This window comes from Danio rerio, chromosome 20 (assembly GCF_052040795.2).
Source record: "Danio rerio strain M-AB ecotype USA chromosome 20, GRCz13ab, whole genome shotgun sequence".
NCBI lineage: Eukaryota > Metazoa > Chordata > Actinopteri > Cypriniformes > Danionidae > Danio > Danio rerio.
In genome coordinates this window covers 37,675,321-37,691,880 of record NC_141040.1, presented here as the reverse complement: position 1 = coordinate 37,691,880, position 16,560 = coordinate 37,675,321, and the positions used below count along the sequence as shown (strand labels likewise).

At 34.2% G+C, this 16,560-nt stretch overlaps 6 protein-coding genes across 20 annotated transcripts in view; 2 read left to right on the top strand and 4 right to left on the bottom strand.

Moving 5' to 3' along the window:
* Positions 1-5,404, bottom strand: part of LOC137489751 (uncharacterized) — a 28,447-nt gene extending 23,043 nt beyond the window's left edge. Inside the window, exon 1 of the mRNA XM_087298389.1 lies at positions 4,505-5,404. The gene's annotated coding sequence lies outside the window, so the exon portion shown is untranslated. The remainder of the gene's footprint in view (positions 1-4,504) is intronic.
* Positions 1-10,358, top strand: part of LOC147839374 (rho-associated protein kinase 2) — a 28,859-nt gene extending 18,501 nt beyond the window's left edge. Inside the window, exons 6-9 of one of the 3 annotated variants that reach the window (XM_087298424.1) lie at positions 7,301-7,394; positions 7,473-7,567; positions 8,229-8,400; positions 10,186-10,358. In XM_087298424.1, the coding sequence (XP_087154550.1) occupies positions 7,301-7,394; positions 7,473-7,567; positions 8,229-8,400; positions 10,186-10,292 (468 nt within the window). In that variant the 3' untranslated portion in view covers positions 10,293-10,358. The remainder of the gene's footprint in view (positions 1-7,300; positions 7,395-7,472; positions 7,568-8,228; positions 8,401-10,185) is intronic. The other 2 variants (XM_087298426.1, XM_087298425.1) reach the window with 2 other exon arrangements.
* LOC147839373 (uncharacterized) overlaps positions 1-16,560 on the bottom strand; it is a 40,762-nt gene that overhangs the window by 13,443 nt on the left and 10,759 nt on the right. The window lies entirely within an intron of this gene.
* Positions 1-16,560, top strand: part of rock2b (rho-associated, coiled-coil containing protein kinase 2b) — a 125,818-nt gene that overhangs the window by 102,371 nt on the left and 6,887 nt on the right. The gene's annotated exons all lie outside the window — the stretch shown is intronic.
* LOC137489880 (uncharacterized) lies at positions 787-6,474 on the bottom strand. 2 transcript variants are annotated; one of them, XM_087298421.1, is made up of 3 exons: positions 3,323-6,474; positions 2,185-2,316; positions 787-2,039 (listed from the first exon to the last, which is right to left on the bottom strand). In XM_087298421.1, the coding sequence occupies exons 1-3, from the start codon at positions 3,453-3,455 to the stop codon at positions 847-849; spliced, it is 1,458 nt and encodes a 485-aa protein (XP_087154547.1). In that variant the 5' UTR covers positions 3,456-6,474; the 3' UTR covers positions 787-846. The 2 variants fall into 2 exon arrangements, with proteins under 2 accessions (XP_087154547.1, XP_087154549.1); XM_087298423.1 differs by lacking the exon at positions 2,185-2,316 and having other exon boundaries at positions 3,323-4,507.
* On the bottom strand, positions 10,355-16,539 carry LOC147832260 (uncharacterized). 10 transcript variants are annotated; one of them, XM_087298406.1, is made up of 4 exons: positions 12,985-16,539; positions 11,843-11,974; positions 11,237-11,697; positions 10,355-11,152 (listed from the first exon to the last, which is right to left on the bottom strand). In XM_087298406.1, exons 1-4 carry the CDS (start codon positions 13,115-13,117, stop codon positions 10,415-10,417), a joined length of 1,464 nt encoding a protein of 487 aa, XP_087154532.1. In that variant the 5' UTR covers positions 13,118-16,539; the 3' UTR covers positions 10,355-10,414. The 10 variants fall into 10 exon arrangements, with proteins under 10 accessions (XP_087154532.1, XP_087154533.1, XP_087154534.1 ...); XM_087298407.1 differs by having other exon boundaries at positions 10,355-11,188; positions 11,273-11,697; XM_087298408.1 differs by having other exon boundaries at positions 10,355-11,236; positions 11,321-11,697.

Sequence of the window (16,560 nt, the reverse complement as noted above, 5' to 3'; positions counted from 1 at the left end):
CAGTCTGAAGTGTGTGTGTGTGTGTGTGTGTGTGTGTGTGTGTGTGTGTGTGTGTGTGTGTGTGTGTGTGTGTGTGTGTGTGTGTGTGTGTGTGTGTGTGTGTGTGTGTGTGTGTGTGTGTGTGTGTGTGTGTGTGTGTGTGTGTGTGTGTGTGTGTGTTTGTGTGAGAGTGGCAGTTTTTGCTAATTAAACATTTCCAATGGACATATTTTCAATTCATAATTTCAGTTTGTGCAACTGTAGGGTAATAGAAACGGAGCGACTAGAGACCTGCACTAAAAGTCTTTAGTCTTGATGGTAAAGTAAACTAAGAGTTCATTAAGTTAGAATTAGATAGAAGTCAAATTTAATAGATTATTAATGGATTTTCATCGTTTGAAGATGTGATGGATTTGTAAGTGGTTTCTATGAAGCTTGTTTCTGCCTCGGAAAGATAGCAATTCTCTGAATTATTCGACTTTAACAATTCTAAACAAGAAATCTGAATCGCAATATAAATCTTAAAGGTCAGACTCCAGGATCTGTAGGTTTACTGTATTAGTGCTGGGCAGATTAATCACATGCAAAATATAAGTCTGACATTATATATGTGTGTGTATTATATATATTTGTTTTGTATATGTGATACACACATACATAGAAACTAAACTATACAAAACAATTTTGTTACATATATATGTTTACATTTATGTTTAATCTAAATATAAATCAATATTTTCTTTAAACAAACAAAATTCAATACTTTTGAAACAGAGAATTAAGCAGATGAACACAACACACAGCACATACAGTATTGTACAAAACACATTTTTATTGATGTTGTACAATGTTGTTCACCCTCCTCCTTCACATACAGTATGTCTCTACTCCTCTACTTTGTTCTTTGTCTTCCTCGTTCATACTGTTACTTTTTCTTGGCCGCCTCCTCCTTCTCCTTTTCTTCACCTCCTCCTCCTTTTCAATGTCATTCATTTGCTCTTTCTCCTCAATGTGATTCTCCACCTCCTCACTTTCCTTTCCTTCCACCTCCTCCACTTCTTCCACCTTGCAGTTTTTTCTTGGCCGCCTCCTCCTTCTCTTTTTCTTCACATCCTCCTCCTCCTCCTCCTTTCCAATGTATTTTATTTTCTCCTCATTGTTCTCTTCCTCAGCTTTCATCTTGTCCTCCTCCTCCTTTATTTGCTCAAACAGAAACTTTGCCGCAGATAGCCTTCTGGCGATAATTTTCCTTCTCCACAGCTCCTTCTCTGACAGTCGGGTGCTGGTATCTTTTCTTTTCTTTTTCTCCACCACCCCCTTCTCCTCTTTCATCACCTCTTCCTCCTCTTTCATCACCTCCTCCTCCTTCTCCACCACCTCTTCCTTCTGCATTATCTCTTTCTCTTCCTCCTTTTTCTCCACCACCTTCTCCTCCTCCATTTTCCTTCTCCAGAACTCCTCCTCTGACAGTCGGGTGCTGGTATCTTTCTTTCTTTTCTTTTTCCCCACCACCACCTTCTCCTCTTTCATCACCTCCTCCTCCTTCTCCACCTCTTCCTTCTGCGTTATCTCTTTCTCTTCTTCCTTTTTCTCCACCACCTTCTTCTCTTTCATCACCTCCTCCTCCTTCTCCACCTCTTCCTTCTGCATTATCTCTTTCTCTTCTTCCTTTTTCTCCACCACCTTCTCCTCCTCTGTTAGTTGGGTGCTGGTATCTTTCTTTATTTGTTTATTTTTCTCCACCATCACCACTTCCACCACCATCACCACCACCTTCTTCTTTTTCATCACCTGCTCCTTCTTCTCCACCACAATCTCATTCTGCATTATCTCCTTCCCTTCTTCCTTTTTCTCCACCACCTTCTCCTCTCCACTTTTCTCCTCCTCCTCCTCATTTGTCTTTTCTTGCTTTGTGTTATCTTTCTCTGTGTCCACCATCACCACCTCCTCCTTCTCTTCTTCCATCACCTCCTCTTTCTTCTCCACCACCTCCTCCTGCATTATCTCCTTCACTTCTTCCTCTTCCACAATCATCTTTTCATAGATCTCATGTTCAGAATCTGTTAAGACAAATGATTGCAGTTTGCACATAGTACAAAGTCATTTTCAAGGAGACGTTAAACTCCAGATAAAGGGGAGTAAAAATACAGTTTATTAATGACATTATACACTAGAAAATATTGAGATGCAAAAACCATCATTTACCATCAGATGAGGAAAGTGTGAACGGCTCATTACGAGGACAGAAGCAGAACCATCGAAGAGCAGCTCTGATGAAAGAAGCAACCTTGCTCTTCTTTCTCTTCTTTCTCTTTTCTTTTACTTTCTCCTTCTCATCTGTTAAAAGAGAAATGATTGCACATCTTTACACACTTGTCCACAGTAATTTGAGAGAAATTTAAAATGAACATTCACCAAAAACAAAAACCCCAATATATAACCATTTTAAAAAGTTATTGTAGCTAAACCAAGGTTACCACAAGTTTACTATGGATTTGCTACACTTTTGTATTTTATTATTAATTATTGTATTTGACTATAATATTTTATTATTTTCATGTTATATAAAACTGCTTAAATGATCAATGCACTAAACGATTTAAAAACTACATGTTCAGTGCACTTTTTTAAAATAGAAAACTGAATACTGGGTTATATTGCACAGCTAGAGTTTTTCAGCCAACAGTAAATTTCCGATGAAAGGTTTCAGTGATTATTTAACGTTTTTTAAGGTTGCTTTTACACCATAAACATCGTGATATAATTAAATTACAATCAGTTAAATTAACCTAAGGATTCGTTTAGTTGTTCAAGCATAAAACGAGACAATAGTCTATTGTATGGAACCGCTAGCACCGTCAGTACCAGCAGGCTAGCGCAGAAACTCCATTTAAAATACTGAGCTAAAATAAATTTTCATGTTTATTTTAAATGTCATTTAATGCAGTGATTCTTGTCCGGTCTGAGACCCACTTTATATCAAATATATATTAGTCAGTGAAGATCACATATTTTTAAAGAGAACAGATCTTAAATGTGGTGATTTTGTAATGGAAAGACAGTTCACCGAAAGCCATCGGGGCTGTCGGTTGAAAATGAAAAGTCTGTGTGCATATCTCATTTTACTAAAGGATTTTAGACTAAAGTTGTATCAGAAAAGCTGAAAATGAAATACATTATCATTTTACCCAAAATGTTGCATTAAGATTCACGTGAATGCAATGATAGCCAGCAGTTTAACCAGCTGTCTATTATCCTGTACAAACATTATTTTTAATAGTAAGTATATTATTATGTCAGGAAAACACTGGATATTGGATAGCACAATGTAAATAAGACTCACTATTAGTGCCATTTCTTGGCCTTTCTTTGAGCTGCTTCACTTTTTTCTGGCTCTGGGAGATCTTGCAGGCTTTGTCTTCCTCCATTTTAGCAGCTGATGTTGTGGGGAGATCAGAAATCTGTTCAACCATCATATAATCGGTACAGGGTTTCAGTCTTTCACCTGTAACCACTCAAAAACTTGGGGTTTGCTAGCTGGAATAGGATGAGGATTTCGGTCTTGCACCGTGAATCACTCAAACGGAAGATGTTCAATCGCTGAGACAGTCTCAAAACACTCGGAACGCAAGTTTTTTAACACTTAACAGCCAAAAGCACACCTGTACTACTCCACTTCAACAAACCCACAAGATATTCTCCGATGATGCAGGGCTTCAAGTACACTTTTGGAATGCGTTCTATTCTCAGAACATGTCACTATGGTAACAAGACATAAGACTAAGAAATGTTTTCTTTTAAACTCAAATGACTGCAAATGTGCAAATGACATAAAATAAATGAAAAAATAGCTAAATAAATTGATCTAAGGGACAAAAGCTGTCTTAAATAGATAATCAGTTAGAAATTGATGTAACTGTAGACAAAGAAGCACAACAAATGAAACCTGTGAGGTGAAACTCAAACCACAAAACTGACATATATTGACTGAAATAATATCTAATAAATTATGTTAAAGTATTCCGCTTCAATGTGATCCATCCAGCAGGACATGCTGCAAATATACATGCCATTCCATAAGAAATAAATAATATAGTCATTAGTGTAGGAGTGCAACATCAACTCGCAGGAAAACAAAAATCAAAACTAAATGTAAATAATTACCTTTAAACAGAAAATATAGTTTAACAAATGAAAATCAAGAAAATAATTCAGATTCAGGCCGTAAGAGGCAGAACAAATATGTGCAAAAGCGCAGGCAACATATATTCAAAATGTGAATCAAAAATAGTTGAGTTGGTAACACTGAGTGATCAAAAAATGAAATACAAAATAACTTCATTTACTAAAGTATAGCCAGAATGTTTTTTTTAAACTGCAGATAATGCTAAACATGCTAAACTTTTAGGAATAGTGTATTAGTGTAATAATTGATCATTTTTATATCCCTTTACATAATCTTTCATTTACAATCAAATTATTTACATAAGAAAGTGTGAGTGGACAACATAAAGTTTATAAATAGGCATGAAACTTAAGGGTTTATAACAGAAGCGCATTAGAATAAGAGTTATGCTCAATCAGTTTGGACCAAATGCTAACAATATATATTTTTGCATTTTTTTGTGTAGTTTTCTTCATAATAAATATACTTTAAACAATGTTAAACTTGTAATTAAAAAAGAGGCATGTTGAAAAAAATCTACACAACTATTCAATTCAATTCAGCTTTATTTGTATAGCGCTTTTACAATGTAGATTGTGTCAAAGCAGCTTCACATAAATGGTCATAGTAACTGGATCAGATGCAAACTAGAGTTTTCTTGTTTTGACTCATTAAAATATGTGGTAAAGAAATAAGTACATGTGTTCCTTTTTCAATTTCATTGCTCCAACCGGGCCATTAACCAAAAACCATTAGTGTTTAGACATGTATGATCTAAAATGTCATTCATAATGTTCTTAAAATGATCTCAAAAAGTCTTAAATTTGACTTGATGAAACCTGCAGAAACGCTGAAATAATGAGGGCTTTTGTTATGGTGCAGACAGAGAAAGGTAACTTTTTACTACAATAAAATCACATTAAATACATTTCCTTATTGAAATCATTGTTTATTTTAAATAACTTTAAATCAAAAGAGCTAGTCAAAGCTGTTAAGTATTGCCAAAGTATTGCAGAATACATAAACAATGAGTACAATCTTAAAGTGATTTTGTAATACATATATAGAATATATACCTACACACACTTAGTTTTAATAAGTACGCAAATAAGAAAACTGATATGATTATTAAAAGATAATGGGAAAAAACTATTAAGAATAATAAATAAAAATACAATACACAATGGTTTATTTATTCAGATGGTTTGTAGTAATACCATCCATATATATGTGTTTGTGTATGTGTGTGTGTGTGTGTGTATAATGTGTTTTTTGCATCATATAAGTATTTTGACTTTAATAATGGGAATAAAAACAAACTTTAAACAAACCTGAGATGGAAATAATGAAAAAAGCAAAATGGTAATTAGAGGGAAAAAACATAAATCCAAAACTATTTAGTCACAAAATACACTATATATTCACTGGCCACTTTATTAGGTACACCTTAATAGTATCATATTTCCTTTTGCCTTCCGAACTGCCTTAATTCTTCGCGGCACAGATTCAACAAGGTACTGGAAATATTCCTTAGAGATTTTGGTCCATATTAACATGATAGAATCACTAAGTTGCTGCAGATTTGTCAGCTGCACATCCATGATATGAATCTCCCTCTCCATCATATCCCAAAGGTCCACTATTGGAGGCCATTTGAGTACAGTGACCTCATTGTCATGTTCAGGAAACCAGTCTGAGGCATTGACATAATGCTCAATTGGTACTAGTTGGCTCAAATTGGCACAATAGAATAAAAACAGTTATACTAGGAATTAGAATTTAGATCAGATTTTTTTTCTATGTGAATATATTTGAAAATCGATTAGATTCCTGTGATTTAGTTGTTCAGAATTTTGTTTTTGTTTGTTTGAAAATACTTCAAGCACACATTATATGATTTGCCATTTTAAAGACGTTTCTAATGTTACAAAAGATTTTATTTTAAATGAATGCTGCTGAAATTGATTTTTGTGTACAGAGTGTTAAAAGTAAAATGTATGAACTGCATAAAATTTTAGATTTGATCATATATTAACAAAAGAAATCTTATCTAATGTATGTATTAATTGGTTTTTAAAGGTTCAAAACACCCTGGAGCACTTTAAAAAAAATGAACAGATTTGTGTGTGTTGAACATCAGTTAAGACAATGTTAGCACCTGTCAGCTTTAATTGTGGATAAATCTGGATCATTTTGAGCTTTTGTCAGCTAATTTCATCTTCCGGGTTTAAAATAATTTTTGGGGCAGGATCAAAATCAATGATGTAGCACGAATCTGCTAGTGGAGTGATGACGCATTAGTTTCTCATTATTATTCATAGACTGAGTTTTCATATCCTATGAGCTGTGAGACCCAATAACTTGGTGAGACGGCGTCTGCTCATGGCATTTTTGTTGGGAGAGCTTTATGATATTTGTAGAATGGCAGACTTTTTTCAGTTGAGTTCGTTCCCATTCAGACATATCGCCTATATCCACCTATGTTTAATATCTTCCGGATTACCAGTAGGGAAAATGGTTGAAATGGATAGGCCAAGAGACCTGCAGCACCTCTATCCACTGTGTCTGCATTCAGACCCAGGAGTTGAGGAGGAGAGAAATCCTCCTCATTTATAGTGTATATATAAGCATGATTATCTTTAATTATATAACAAATTGTCGTCATGTGTATATTAAATTATGAATAATAAATGTAGCAGGACATTAAATTGCTGTTTATTTCTTTGTATTTTAACTTTATAAACTATAAAATCAAATCTATAAAATATGTCTCCTAACGGTTTGTGTATATATGATATGATATATGATATGATATGATATGATATGATATGCACAAAAATGTTAAGCACCAAGCGAATCAACATGTTTTCATCGATAAAATATGAACTCTTTAACACCAATAATTGTTCTAAACAATTTCTTGAGTAATATTTCATAAAATTCAGCTTTGAACTACAGGAATAAATAAAAAATGTTACAAAATGTTCACATACAATTGAAGACAAAATTATTAGCTCTGTAAAAATTTCACAGGCTAATACCCTTTACTTCAACTGTAGAAAACAGCTGCAGACTAGAAGAGATTTCTTTTAGAACATAAAAAAGATCTCCTCCAGATGAACATTAATTCATTATTATTCTTCTATTCTACACAAGCTGGAGGAGTCAAACCGTACGCTGACTGTGGATGTTGCCAACCTGGCCAGTGAGAAAGAGGAGCTCAACAATAAACTAAAGCACATACAGCAAAGTGAGCTGACTTCTATAATAATATAAATAGAGTGATGGTACAATGTTCATTTACCATGCTTTAACATTTAATAAACAGAGCTGGAGAAGATCAAAGAAGAAGAGAAACAGATGAAATCTCTCACAGTGTCGTATGAGAAGCAGATACAGGTGGAGAAAACACTCAAGATTCAGGTGCATTTTGAATTTTTTATCACAGCTTTGTAACTGTTGATTACATTATAGCTTAAAATAGCAGTTTTTTTTTTCATGTCTCGGCTGAATTCCATTATCAGATGTCTGTATTTTAGGCTATAAACAAGCTGGCGGAGGTCATGAAGGAGACGGATATTGATTCAGATCTGATTCTGAATCACAAGCTGTCAATGTGATGCGATTTAATTCTCGATTCAATTATTACAATACTTTAGTGGCACTCTTAAGTACCTTAACACAGAACCTGCCTCTGTGTTTTAGATGCATAAATAAGTGGTCATAATATCAAACGCAGCTGGTCCCATATATATATATTGAAGATAGCAACTTCCATGATTCCACACTCAGTCACAGCCTCATCATGTCAAATTCTATAGAAAAATCTATTAATTGGAATTATTATTATTATTATTATTATTATTATTATTATTATTATTATTATATGTCGTCTAGTTATACAGTTATACACTTACTGTAAAAAAAAATAAGAATATAGAAAAAAATAACCACAGCTTTCATGTGTCAATATTGTATTGATTACTTAAAAAATAAAAAGATACATTGATTCCTTTTGTCTAGTATTTCATACAATCCATAAATGTCTGAATCTGTTCAGAAAGTTGTGTTGTTGTGTGTGCAGATGATAGAAGAGGAGTCTCAGGTGCGTCTGGAGATGCAGATGTCTCTGGACAGTAAAGACAGTGATATTGAGCGTCTGCGCAGTCAACTCACGTCTCTGAGCATTCACTCTCTGGACACCACCAGCATCAGCAGCATCGGCAATGACCTGGATTCTGACGAGGCATATCCAGGTAACACTGCAGGTTATGACATATTATTAGCAGTGTAAAGATCAGTGCTTAGGGTGGCATAATATATATACACACACACTAGGTATAAAAATGATATATAAAGAAATGTGTTTAGTTAGTTCAATTATTAACTTTCTTTACTTATTACACACTTGGGGGATTTCCTTTTTTGTAATTTATCTTGCGCTTATTTATTGATTAACTTAACTATATTCAGTTAACATTTAATTGGGTATTCTCTCCATTAATTTATATTTCAATTACTTTTTTATGGATTTCCCCTTACAAATTTACTTAGGTAAAGTTTATCTATATATTTATATATAAATTTTTTTAATATATTCAGTCAATTTGCTATTTTTTAAATTATTTGAGTGTTTTATTAGAGATGCCCCTATCCAATTGTATAAAGTGTCGGTTTGATTAAGTAAAATAACTTTATTTACTTAAATTAAAATCATCCTAGTAAATCAATGAACAAGAACTTAACACCTGACATTCATTTTATGCGTTGTTTACTTTATTTATAATGTATCATACCTGTCAACATTAGGATGTGAAAATAAGGAATATTAAAATTAATAGCTATTGTAAAGAAATGGATTTAATGAAAATATCTGATTGTTTTTCTAACTGTTTATGCTCATTTAAAACAAAATTTGTTGTTTAAAAGAAATCCCACTAAGATTGACTTGTTTAAATATTATTATTATTATTATTATTATTATTATTATTATTATTAGTATGTGTATATGTCTGTTCAAACATGAATCCAAAACCCACTGTGTCCACTTTTGCTTCGCTTCAAATAGCATGTACAGATATGTTTGGGAAACAGCTTCTATTTATCAATATGGATACGCATCTGACAGTTACACACCGTTAAATAAACTGAGTGTTTTCAGGATTGTGTAGCAGGGGCAATAGCGTCTTTAATAGAAAGGAAAGACTTTTTTTTAACCGTTTTTATATCTATTTTAAGGTGTTTTCATGCCTGAATAAAATTCACATTTAAGAGCAAGGGGCGTCCCCTGGTGGTTCGGCAGTATAGGCTGCATATAGGAAGGATCACCTCTTTAAAGTTTGATACCTACAAATAATACAGCCGAACTGTACTAATAAAGATATGTCCCCTTGGTTAAAAATGGTTTCATCATTGTTATTTTTATAGCATAGAGACTACGTCATTATGCTTATTTTCAAAGTTTTTCTCGGGTTCAACGACAAAGCTAATTTTTCTTCAAAACTACTTATTGCATTATTTGTTGTGTTACTTACAGTCAACAGTCTGACTCCTGAAGCAGAATAATTGCAGGAAAAGACATTTTCCATACTCATAATAACTAACTAGACAACCCTCGGATGGGAGGGGACATTTCCCACCAGGATTAAAAATTTAAAATATGGGAAAATACCCTCACGGGATGATAGCAGGATAGAATTGTAAAATACAGGAGAATGCTGGGAAAAACAGGTATGTATTGTATTGATCCACTTCATTCATTTACTTAATAATTTTTGTTAATACATTTTTACTTGCATAAATTCGATTGAGCATTGAATCCAGTATATCCCAAATTCACAAAGCTCTTGTTTTCAAACATTCACTGACTCTACAACACATAATCAATACACATAACCACCACTCTTTCCTCTTTTCCTTTCTTTCCTCTTTCCTTTCTTTTTTCTCTTTTCTCTTCTAAACTTGCACTTTTCCTTCTAATGTTCATCCTTGTGCTTCATTACCCCCTTCTTCTTTCCTCTGTGGTCATGATATTTGTGTAGTGCGAATCACACACTCACACACCTCGGAGTCTATGTCCTTCACATACCAGCGAAGCTCCAAGTCGGTGTGTATTGATACCCGGCCCTGTCGAATCGCTCCTCGCTAAACAAACAAAATTCAATACTTTTGAAACAGAGAATTAAGCAGATGAACACAACACACAGCACATACAGTATTGTACAAAACACATTTTTATTGATGTTGTACAATGTTGTTCACCCTCCTCCTTCACATACAGTATGTCTCTACTCCTCTACTTTGTTCTTTGTCTTCCTCGTTCATACTGTTACTTTTTCTTGGCCGCCTCCTCCTTCTCCTTTTCTTCACCACCTCCTCCTCCTCCTCCTCCTTTTCAATGTCATTCATTTGCTCTTTCTCCTCAATGTGATTCTCCACCTCCTCACTTTCCTTTCCTTCCATCTCCTCCACTTCTTCCACCTTGCAGTTTTTTCTTGGCCGCCTCCTCCTTCTCTTTTTCTTCACCTCCTCCTCCTCCTTTCCAATGTATTTTATTTTCTCCTCATTGTTCTCTTCCTCAGCTTTCATCTTGTCCTCCTCCTCCTTTATTTGCTCAAACAGATACTTTGCTGCAGATAGCCTTCTAGCGATAATTTTCCTTCTCCACAGCTCCTTCTCTGACAGTCGGGTGCTGGTATCTTTTCTTTTCTTTTTCTCCACCACCCCCTTCTCCTCTTTCATCACCTCCTCCTCCTCTTTCATCACCTCCTCCTCCATCTCCACCACCTCTTCCTTCTGCATTATCTTTTTCTCTTCCTCCTTTTTCTCCACCACCTTCTCCTCCTCCATTTTCCTTCTCCAGAACTCCTCCTCTGACAGTCGGGTGCTGGTATCTTTCTTTCTTTTCTTTTTCCCCACCACCACCTTCTCCTCTTTCATCACCTCCTCCTCCTTCTCCACCTCTTCCTTCTGCGTTATCTCTTTCTCTTCTTCCTTTTTCTCCACCACCTTCTCCTCTTTCATCACCTCCTCCTCCTTCTCCACCTCTTCCTTCTGCGTTATCTCTTTCTCTTCTTCCTTTTTCTCCACCACCTTCTTCTCTTTCATCACCTCCTCCTCCTTCTCCACCTCTTCCTTCTGCATTATCTCTTTCTCTTCTTCCTTTTTCTCCACCACCTTCTCCTCCTCTGTTAGTTGGGTGCTGGTATCTTTCTTTATTTGTTTATTTTTCTCCACCATCACCACTTCCACCACCATCACCACCACCTTCTTCTTTTTCATCACCTGCTCCTTCTTCTCCTCCACAATCTCATTCTGCATTATCTCCTTCCCTTCTTCCTTTTTCTCCACCACCTTCTCCTCTCCACTTTTCTCCTCCTCCTCCTCATTTGTCTTTTCTTGCTTTGTGTTATCTTTCTCTGTGTCCACCATCACCACCTCCTCCTTCTCTTCTTCCATCACCTCCTCTTTCTTCTCCACCACCTCCTCCTGCATTATCTCCTTCACTTCTTCCTCTTCCACAATCATCTTTTCATAGATCTCATGTTCAGAATCTGTTAAGACAAATGATTGCAGTTTGCACATAGTACAAAGTCATTTTCAAGGAGACGTTAAACTCCAGATAAAGGGGAGTAAAAATACAGTTTATTAATGACATTATACACTAGAAAATATTGAGATACAAAAACCATCATTTACCATCAGATGAGGAAAGTGTGAACGGCTCATTACGAGGACAGAAGCAGAACCATCGAAGAGCAGCTCTGATGAAAGAAGCAACCTTGCTCTTCTTTCTCTTCTTTCTCTTTTCTTTTACTTTCTCCTTCTCATCTGTTAAAAGAGAAATGATTGCACATCTTTACACACTTGTCCACAGTAATTTGAGAGAAATTTAAAATGAACATTCACCAAAAACAAAAACCCCAATATATAACCATTTTAAAAAGTTATTGTAGCTAAACCAAGGTTACCACAAGTTTACCAAGGATTTGCTACACTTTTGTGTTTTATTATTAATTATTGTATTTGACTATAATATTTTATTATTTTCATGTTATATAAAACTGCTTACACAAATGATCAATGCACCAAACGATTTAAAAACTACATGTTCAGTGCACTTTTTTAAAATAGAAAACTGAATACTGGGTTATATTGCACAGCTAGAGTTTTTCAGCCAACAGTAAATTTCCGATGAAAGGTTTCTGTGATTATTTAACGTTTTATAAGGTTGCTTTTACACCATAAACATCGTGATATAATTAAATTACAATCAGTTAAATTAACCTAAGGATTCGTTTAGTTGTTCAAGCATAAAACGAGACAATAGTCAATTGTATGGAACCGCTAGCACCGTCAGTACCAGCAGGCTAGCGCAGAAACTCCATTTAAAATACTGAGCTAAAATAAATTTTCATGTTTATTTTAAATGTCATTTAATGCAGTGATTCTTGTCCGGTCTGAGACCCACTTTATATCAAATATATATTAGTCAGTGAAGATCACATATTTTTAAAGAGAACAGATCTTAAATGTGGTGATTTTGTAATGGAAAGACAGTTCACCGAAAGCCATCGGGGCTGTCGGTTGAAAATGAAAAGTCTGTGTGCATATCTCATTTTACTAAAGGATTTTAGACTAAAGTTGTATCAGAAAAGCTGAAAATGAAATACATTATCATTTTACCCAAAATGTTGCATTAAGATTCACGTGAATGCAATGATAGCCAGCAGTTTAACCAGCTGTCTATTATCCTGTACAAACATTATTTTTAATAGTAAGTATATTATTATGTCAGGAAAACACTGGATATTGGATAGCACAATGTAAATAAGACTCACTATTAGTGCCATTTCTTGGCCTTTCTTTGAGCTGCTTCACTTTTTTCTGGCTCTGGGAGATCTTGCAGGCTTTGTCTTCCTCCATTTTAGCAGCTGATGTTGTGGGGAGATCAGAAATCTGTTCAACCATCATATAATCGGTACAGGGTTTCAGTCTTTCACCTGTAACCACTCAAAAACTTGGGGTTTGCTAGCTGGAATAGGATGAGGATTTCGGTCTTGCACCGTGAATCACTCAAACGGAAGATGTTCAATCGCTGAGACAGTCTCAAAACACTCGGAACGCAAGTTTTTTAACACTTAACAGCCAAAAGCACACCTGTACTACTCCACTTCAACAAACCCACAAGATATTCTCCGATGATGCAGGGCTTCAAGTACACTTTTGGAATGCGTTCTATTCTCAGAACATGTCACTATGGTAACAAGACATAAGACTAAGAAATGTTTTCTTTTAAACTCAAATGACTGCAAATGTGCAAATGACATAAAATAAATGAAAAAATAGCTAAATAAATTGATCTAAGGGACAAAAGCTGTCTTAAATAGATAATCAGTTAGAAATTGATGTAACTGTAGACAAAGAAGCACAACAAATGAAACCTGTGAGGTGAAACTCAAACCACAAAACTGACATATATTGACTGAAATAATATCTAATAAATTATGCTAAAGTATTCCGCTTCAATGTGATCCATCCACCAAGACATGCTGCAAATATACATGCCATTCCATAAGAAATAAATAATATAGTCATTAGTGTAGGAGTGCAACATCAACTCGCAGGAAAACAAAAATCAAAACTAAATGTAAATAATTACCTTTGAACAGAAAATATAGTTTAACAAATGAAAATCAAGAAAATAATTCAGATTCAGGCCGTAAGAGGCAGAACAAATATGTGCAAAAGCGCAGGCAACATATATTCAAAATGTGAATTAAAAATAGTTGAGTTGGTAACACTGAGTGATCAAAACAGAAGCGCATTAGAATAAGAGTTATACTCAATCAATTTGGACCAAATGCAAACAATATATAGTTTTGCATTTTTTGTGTTGTTTTCTTCATAATAAATATACTTTTAACAATGTTAAACTTGTAATTAAAAAAGAGGCATGTTGAAAAAAATCTACACAACTATTCAATTCAATTCAGCTTTATTTGTATAGCGCTTTTACAATGAAGATTGTGTCAAAGCAGCTTCACATAAATGGTCATAGTAACTGGATCAGATGCAAACTAGAGTTTTCTTGTTTTGACTCATTAAAATATGTGGTAAAGAAATAACTACATGTGTTCCTTTTTCAGTTTCATTGCTCCAACCGGGCCATTAACCAAAAACCATTAGTGTTTAGACATGTATGATCTAAAATTTCATTCATAATGGTCTTAAAATGATCTTAAAAAGTCTTAAATTTGACTTGATGAAACCTGCAGAAACGCTGAAATAATGAGGGCTTTTGTTATGGTGCAGACAGAGAAAGGTAACTTTTTACTACAATAAAATCACATTAAATACATTTCCTTATTGAAATCATTATTTATTTTAAATAACTTTAAATCAAAAGAGCTAGTCAAAGCTGTTAAGTATTGCCAAAGTATTGCAGAATACATAAACAATGAGTACAGTCTTAAAGTGATTTTGTAATACATATATAGAATATATACCTACACACACTTAGTTTTAATAAGTACGCAAATAAGAAAACTGATATGATTATTAAAAGATAATGGGAAAAAACTATTAAGAATAATAAATAAAAATACAATACACAATGGTTTATTTATTCAGATGGTTTGTAGTAATACCATCCATATATATGTGTTTGTGTATGTGTGTGTGTGTGTGTGTGTGTGTGTGTGTGTAAATTGTGTTTTTTGCATCATATAAGTATTTTGACTTTAATAATGGGAATAAAAACAAACTTTAAACAAACCTGAGATGGAAATAATGAAAAAAGCAAAATGGTAATTAGAGGGAAAAACATAAATCCAAAACTATTTAGTCACATAATACACTATATATTCACTGGCCACTTTATTAGGTACACCTTAATAGTATCATATTTCCTTTTGCCTTCCGAACTGCCTTAATTCTTCGCGGCACAGATTCAACAAGGTACTGGAAATATTCCTTAGAGATTTTGGTCCATATTAACATGATAGAATCACTAAGTTGCTGCAGATTTGTCAGCTGCACATCCATGATGTGAATCTCCCTTTCCATCATATCCCAAAGGTCCACTATTGGAGGCCATTTGAGTACAGTGACCTCATTGTCATGTTCAGGAAACCAGTCTGAGGCATTGACATAATGCTCAATTGGTACTAGTTGGCTCAAATTGGCACAATAGAATAAAAACAGTTATACTAGGAATTAGTATTTAGATCCTTTTTTTCTATGTGAATATATTTGAAAATCGATTAGATTCCTGTGATTTAGTTGTTCAGAATTTTGTTTTTGTTTGTTTGAAAATACTTCAAGCACACATTATATGATTTGCCATTTTAAAGACGTTTCTAATGTTACAAAAGATTTTATTTTAAATGAATGCTGCTGAAATTGATTTTTGTGTACAGAGTGTTAAAAGTAAAATGTATGAACTGCATAAAATTTTAGATTTGATCATATATTAACAAAAGAAATCTTATCTAATGTATGTATTAATTGGTTTTTAAAGGTTCAAAACACCCTGGAGCACTTTAAAAAAATAAACAGATTTGTGTGTGTTGAACATCAGTTAAGACAATGTTAGCACCTGTCAGCTTTAATTGTGGATAAATCTGGATCATTTTGAGCTTTTGTCAGCTAATTTCATCTTCCGGGTTTAAAATAATTTTTGGGGCGGGATCAAAATCAATGATGTAGCACGAATCTGCTAGTGGAGTGATGACGCATTAGTTTCTCATTATTATTCATAGACTGAGTTTTCATATCCTATGAGCTGTGAGACCCAATAACTTGGTGAGACGGCGTCTGCTCATGGCATTTTTGTTGGGAGAGCTTTATGATATTTGTAGAATGGCAGACTTTTTTCAGTTGAGTTCGTTCCCATTCAGACATATCGCCTATATCCACCTATGTTTAATATCTTCCGGATTACCAGTAGGGAAAATGGTTGAAATGGATAGGCCAAGAGACCTGCAGCACCTCTATCCACTGTGTCTGCATTCAGACCCAGGAGTTGAGGAGGAGAGAAATCCTCCTCATTTATAGTGTATATATAAGCATGATTATCTTTAATTATATAACAAATTGTCGTCATGTGTATATTAAATTATGAATAATAAATGTAGCAGGACATTAAATTGCTGTTTATTTCTTTGAATTTTAACTTTATAAACTATAAAATCAAATCTATAAAATATGTCTCCTAACGGTTTGTGTATATATGATATGATATATGATATGATATGATATATGATATGATATATGCACAAAAATGTTAAGCACCAAGCGAATCAACATGTTTTCATCGATAAAATATGAACTCTTTAACACCAATAATTGTTCTAAACAATTTCTAGAGTAATATTTCAGAAAATTCAGCTTTGAACTACAGGAATAAATAAAAA

What these genes read in the sequence shown, in the direction of transcription:
- LOC137489880 (XM_087298421.1), bottom strand. Translation starts at nt 3,455, where the DNA reads ATGATGGTTGAACAGATTTCTGATCTCCCCACAACATCAGCTGCTAAA. An exon ending in GCCAAGAAATGGCACTAATA is followed by an intron (nt 2,317 to 3,322) that starts GTGAGTCTTATT and finishes CTCTTTTAACAG; the next exon opens with ATGAGAAGGAGAAAGTAAAA. An exon ending in CACACTTTCCTCATCTGATG is followed by an intron (nt 2,040 to 2,184) that starts GTAAATGATGGT and finishes TTGTCTTAACAG; the next exon opens with ATTCTGAACATGAGATCTAT.
- LOC147832260 (XM_087298405.1), bottom strand. Translation starts at nt 13,117, where the DNA reads ATGATGGTTGAACAGATTTCTGATCTCCCCACAACATCAGCTGCTAAA. An exon ending in GCCAAGAAATGGCACTAATA is followed by an intron (nt 11,975 to 12,984) that starts GTGAGTCTTATT and finishes CTCTTTTAACAG; the next exon opens with ATGAGAAGGAGAAAGTAAAA. An exon ending in CACACTTTCCTCATCTGATG is followed by an intron (nt 11,698 to 11,842) that starts GTAAATGATGGT and finishes TTGTCTTAACAG; the next exon opens with ATTCTGAACATGAGATCTAT.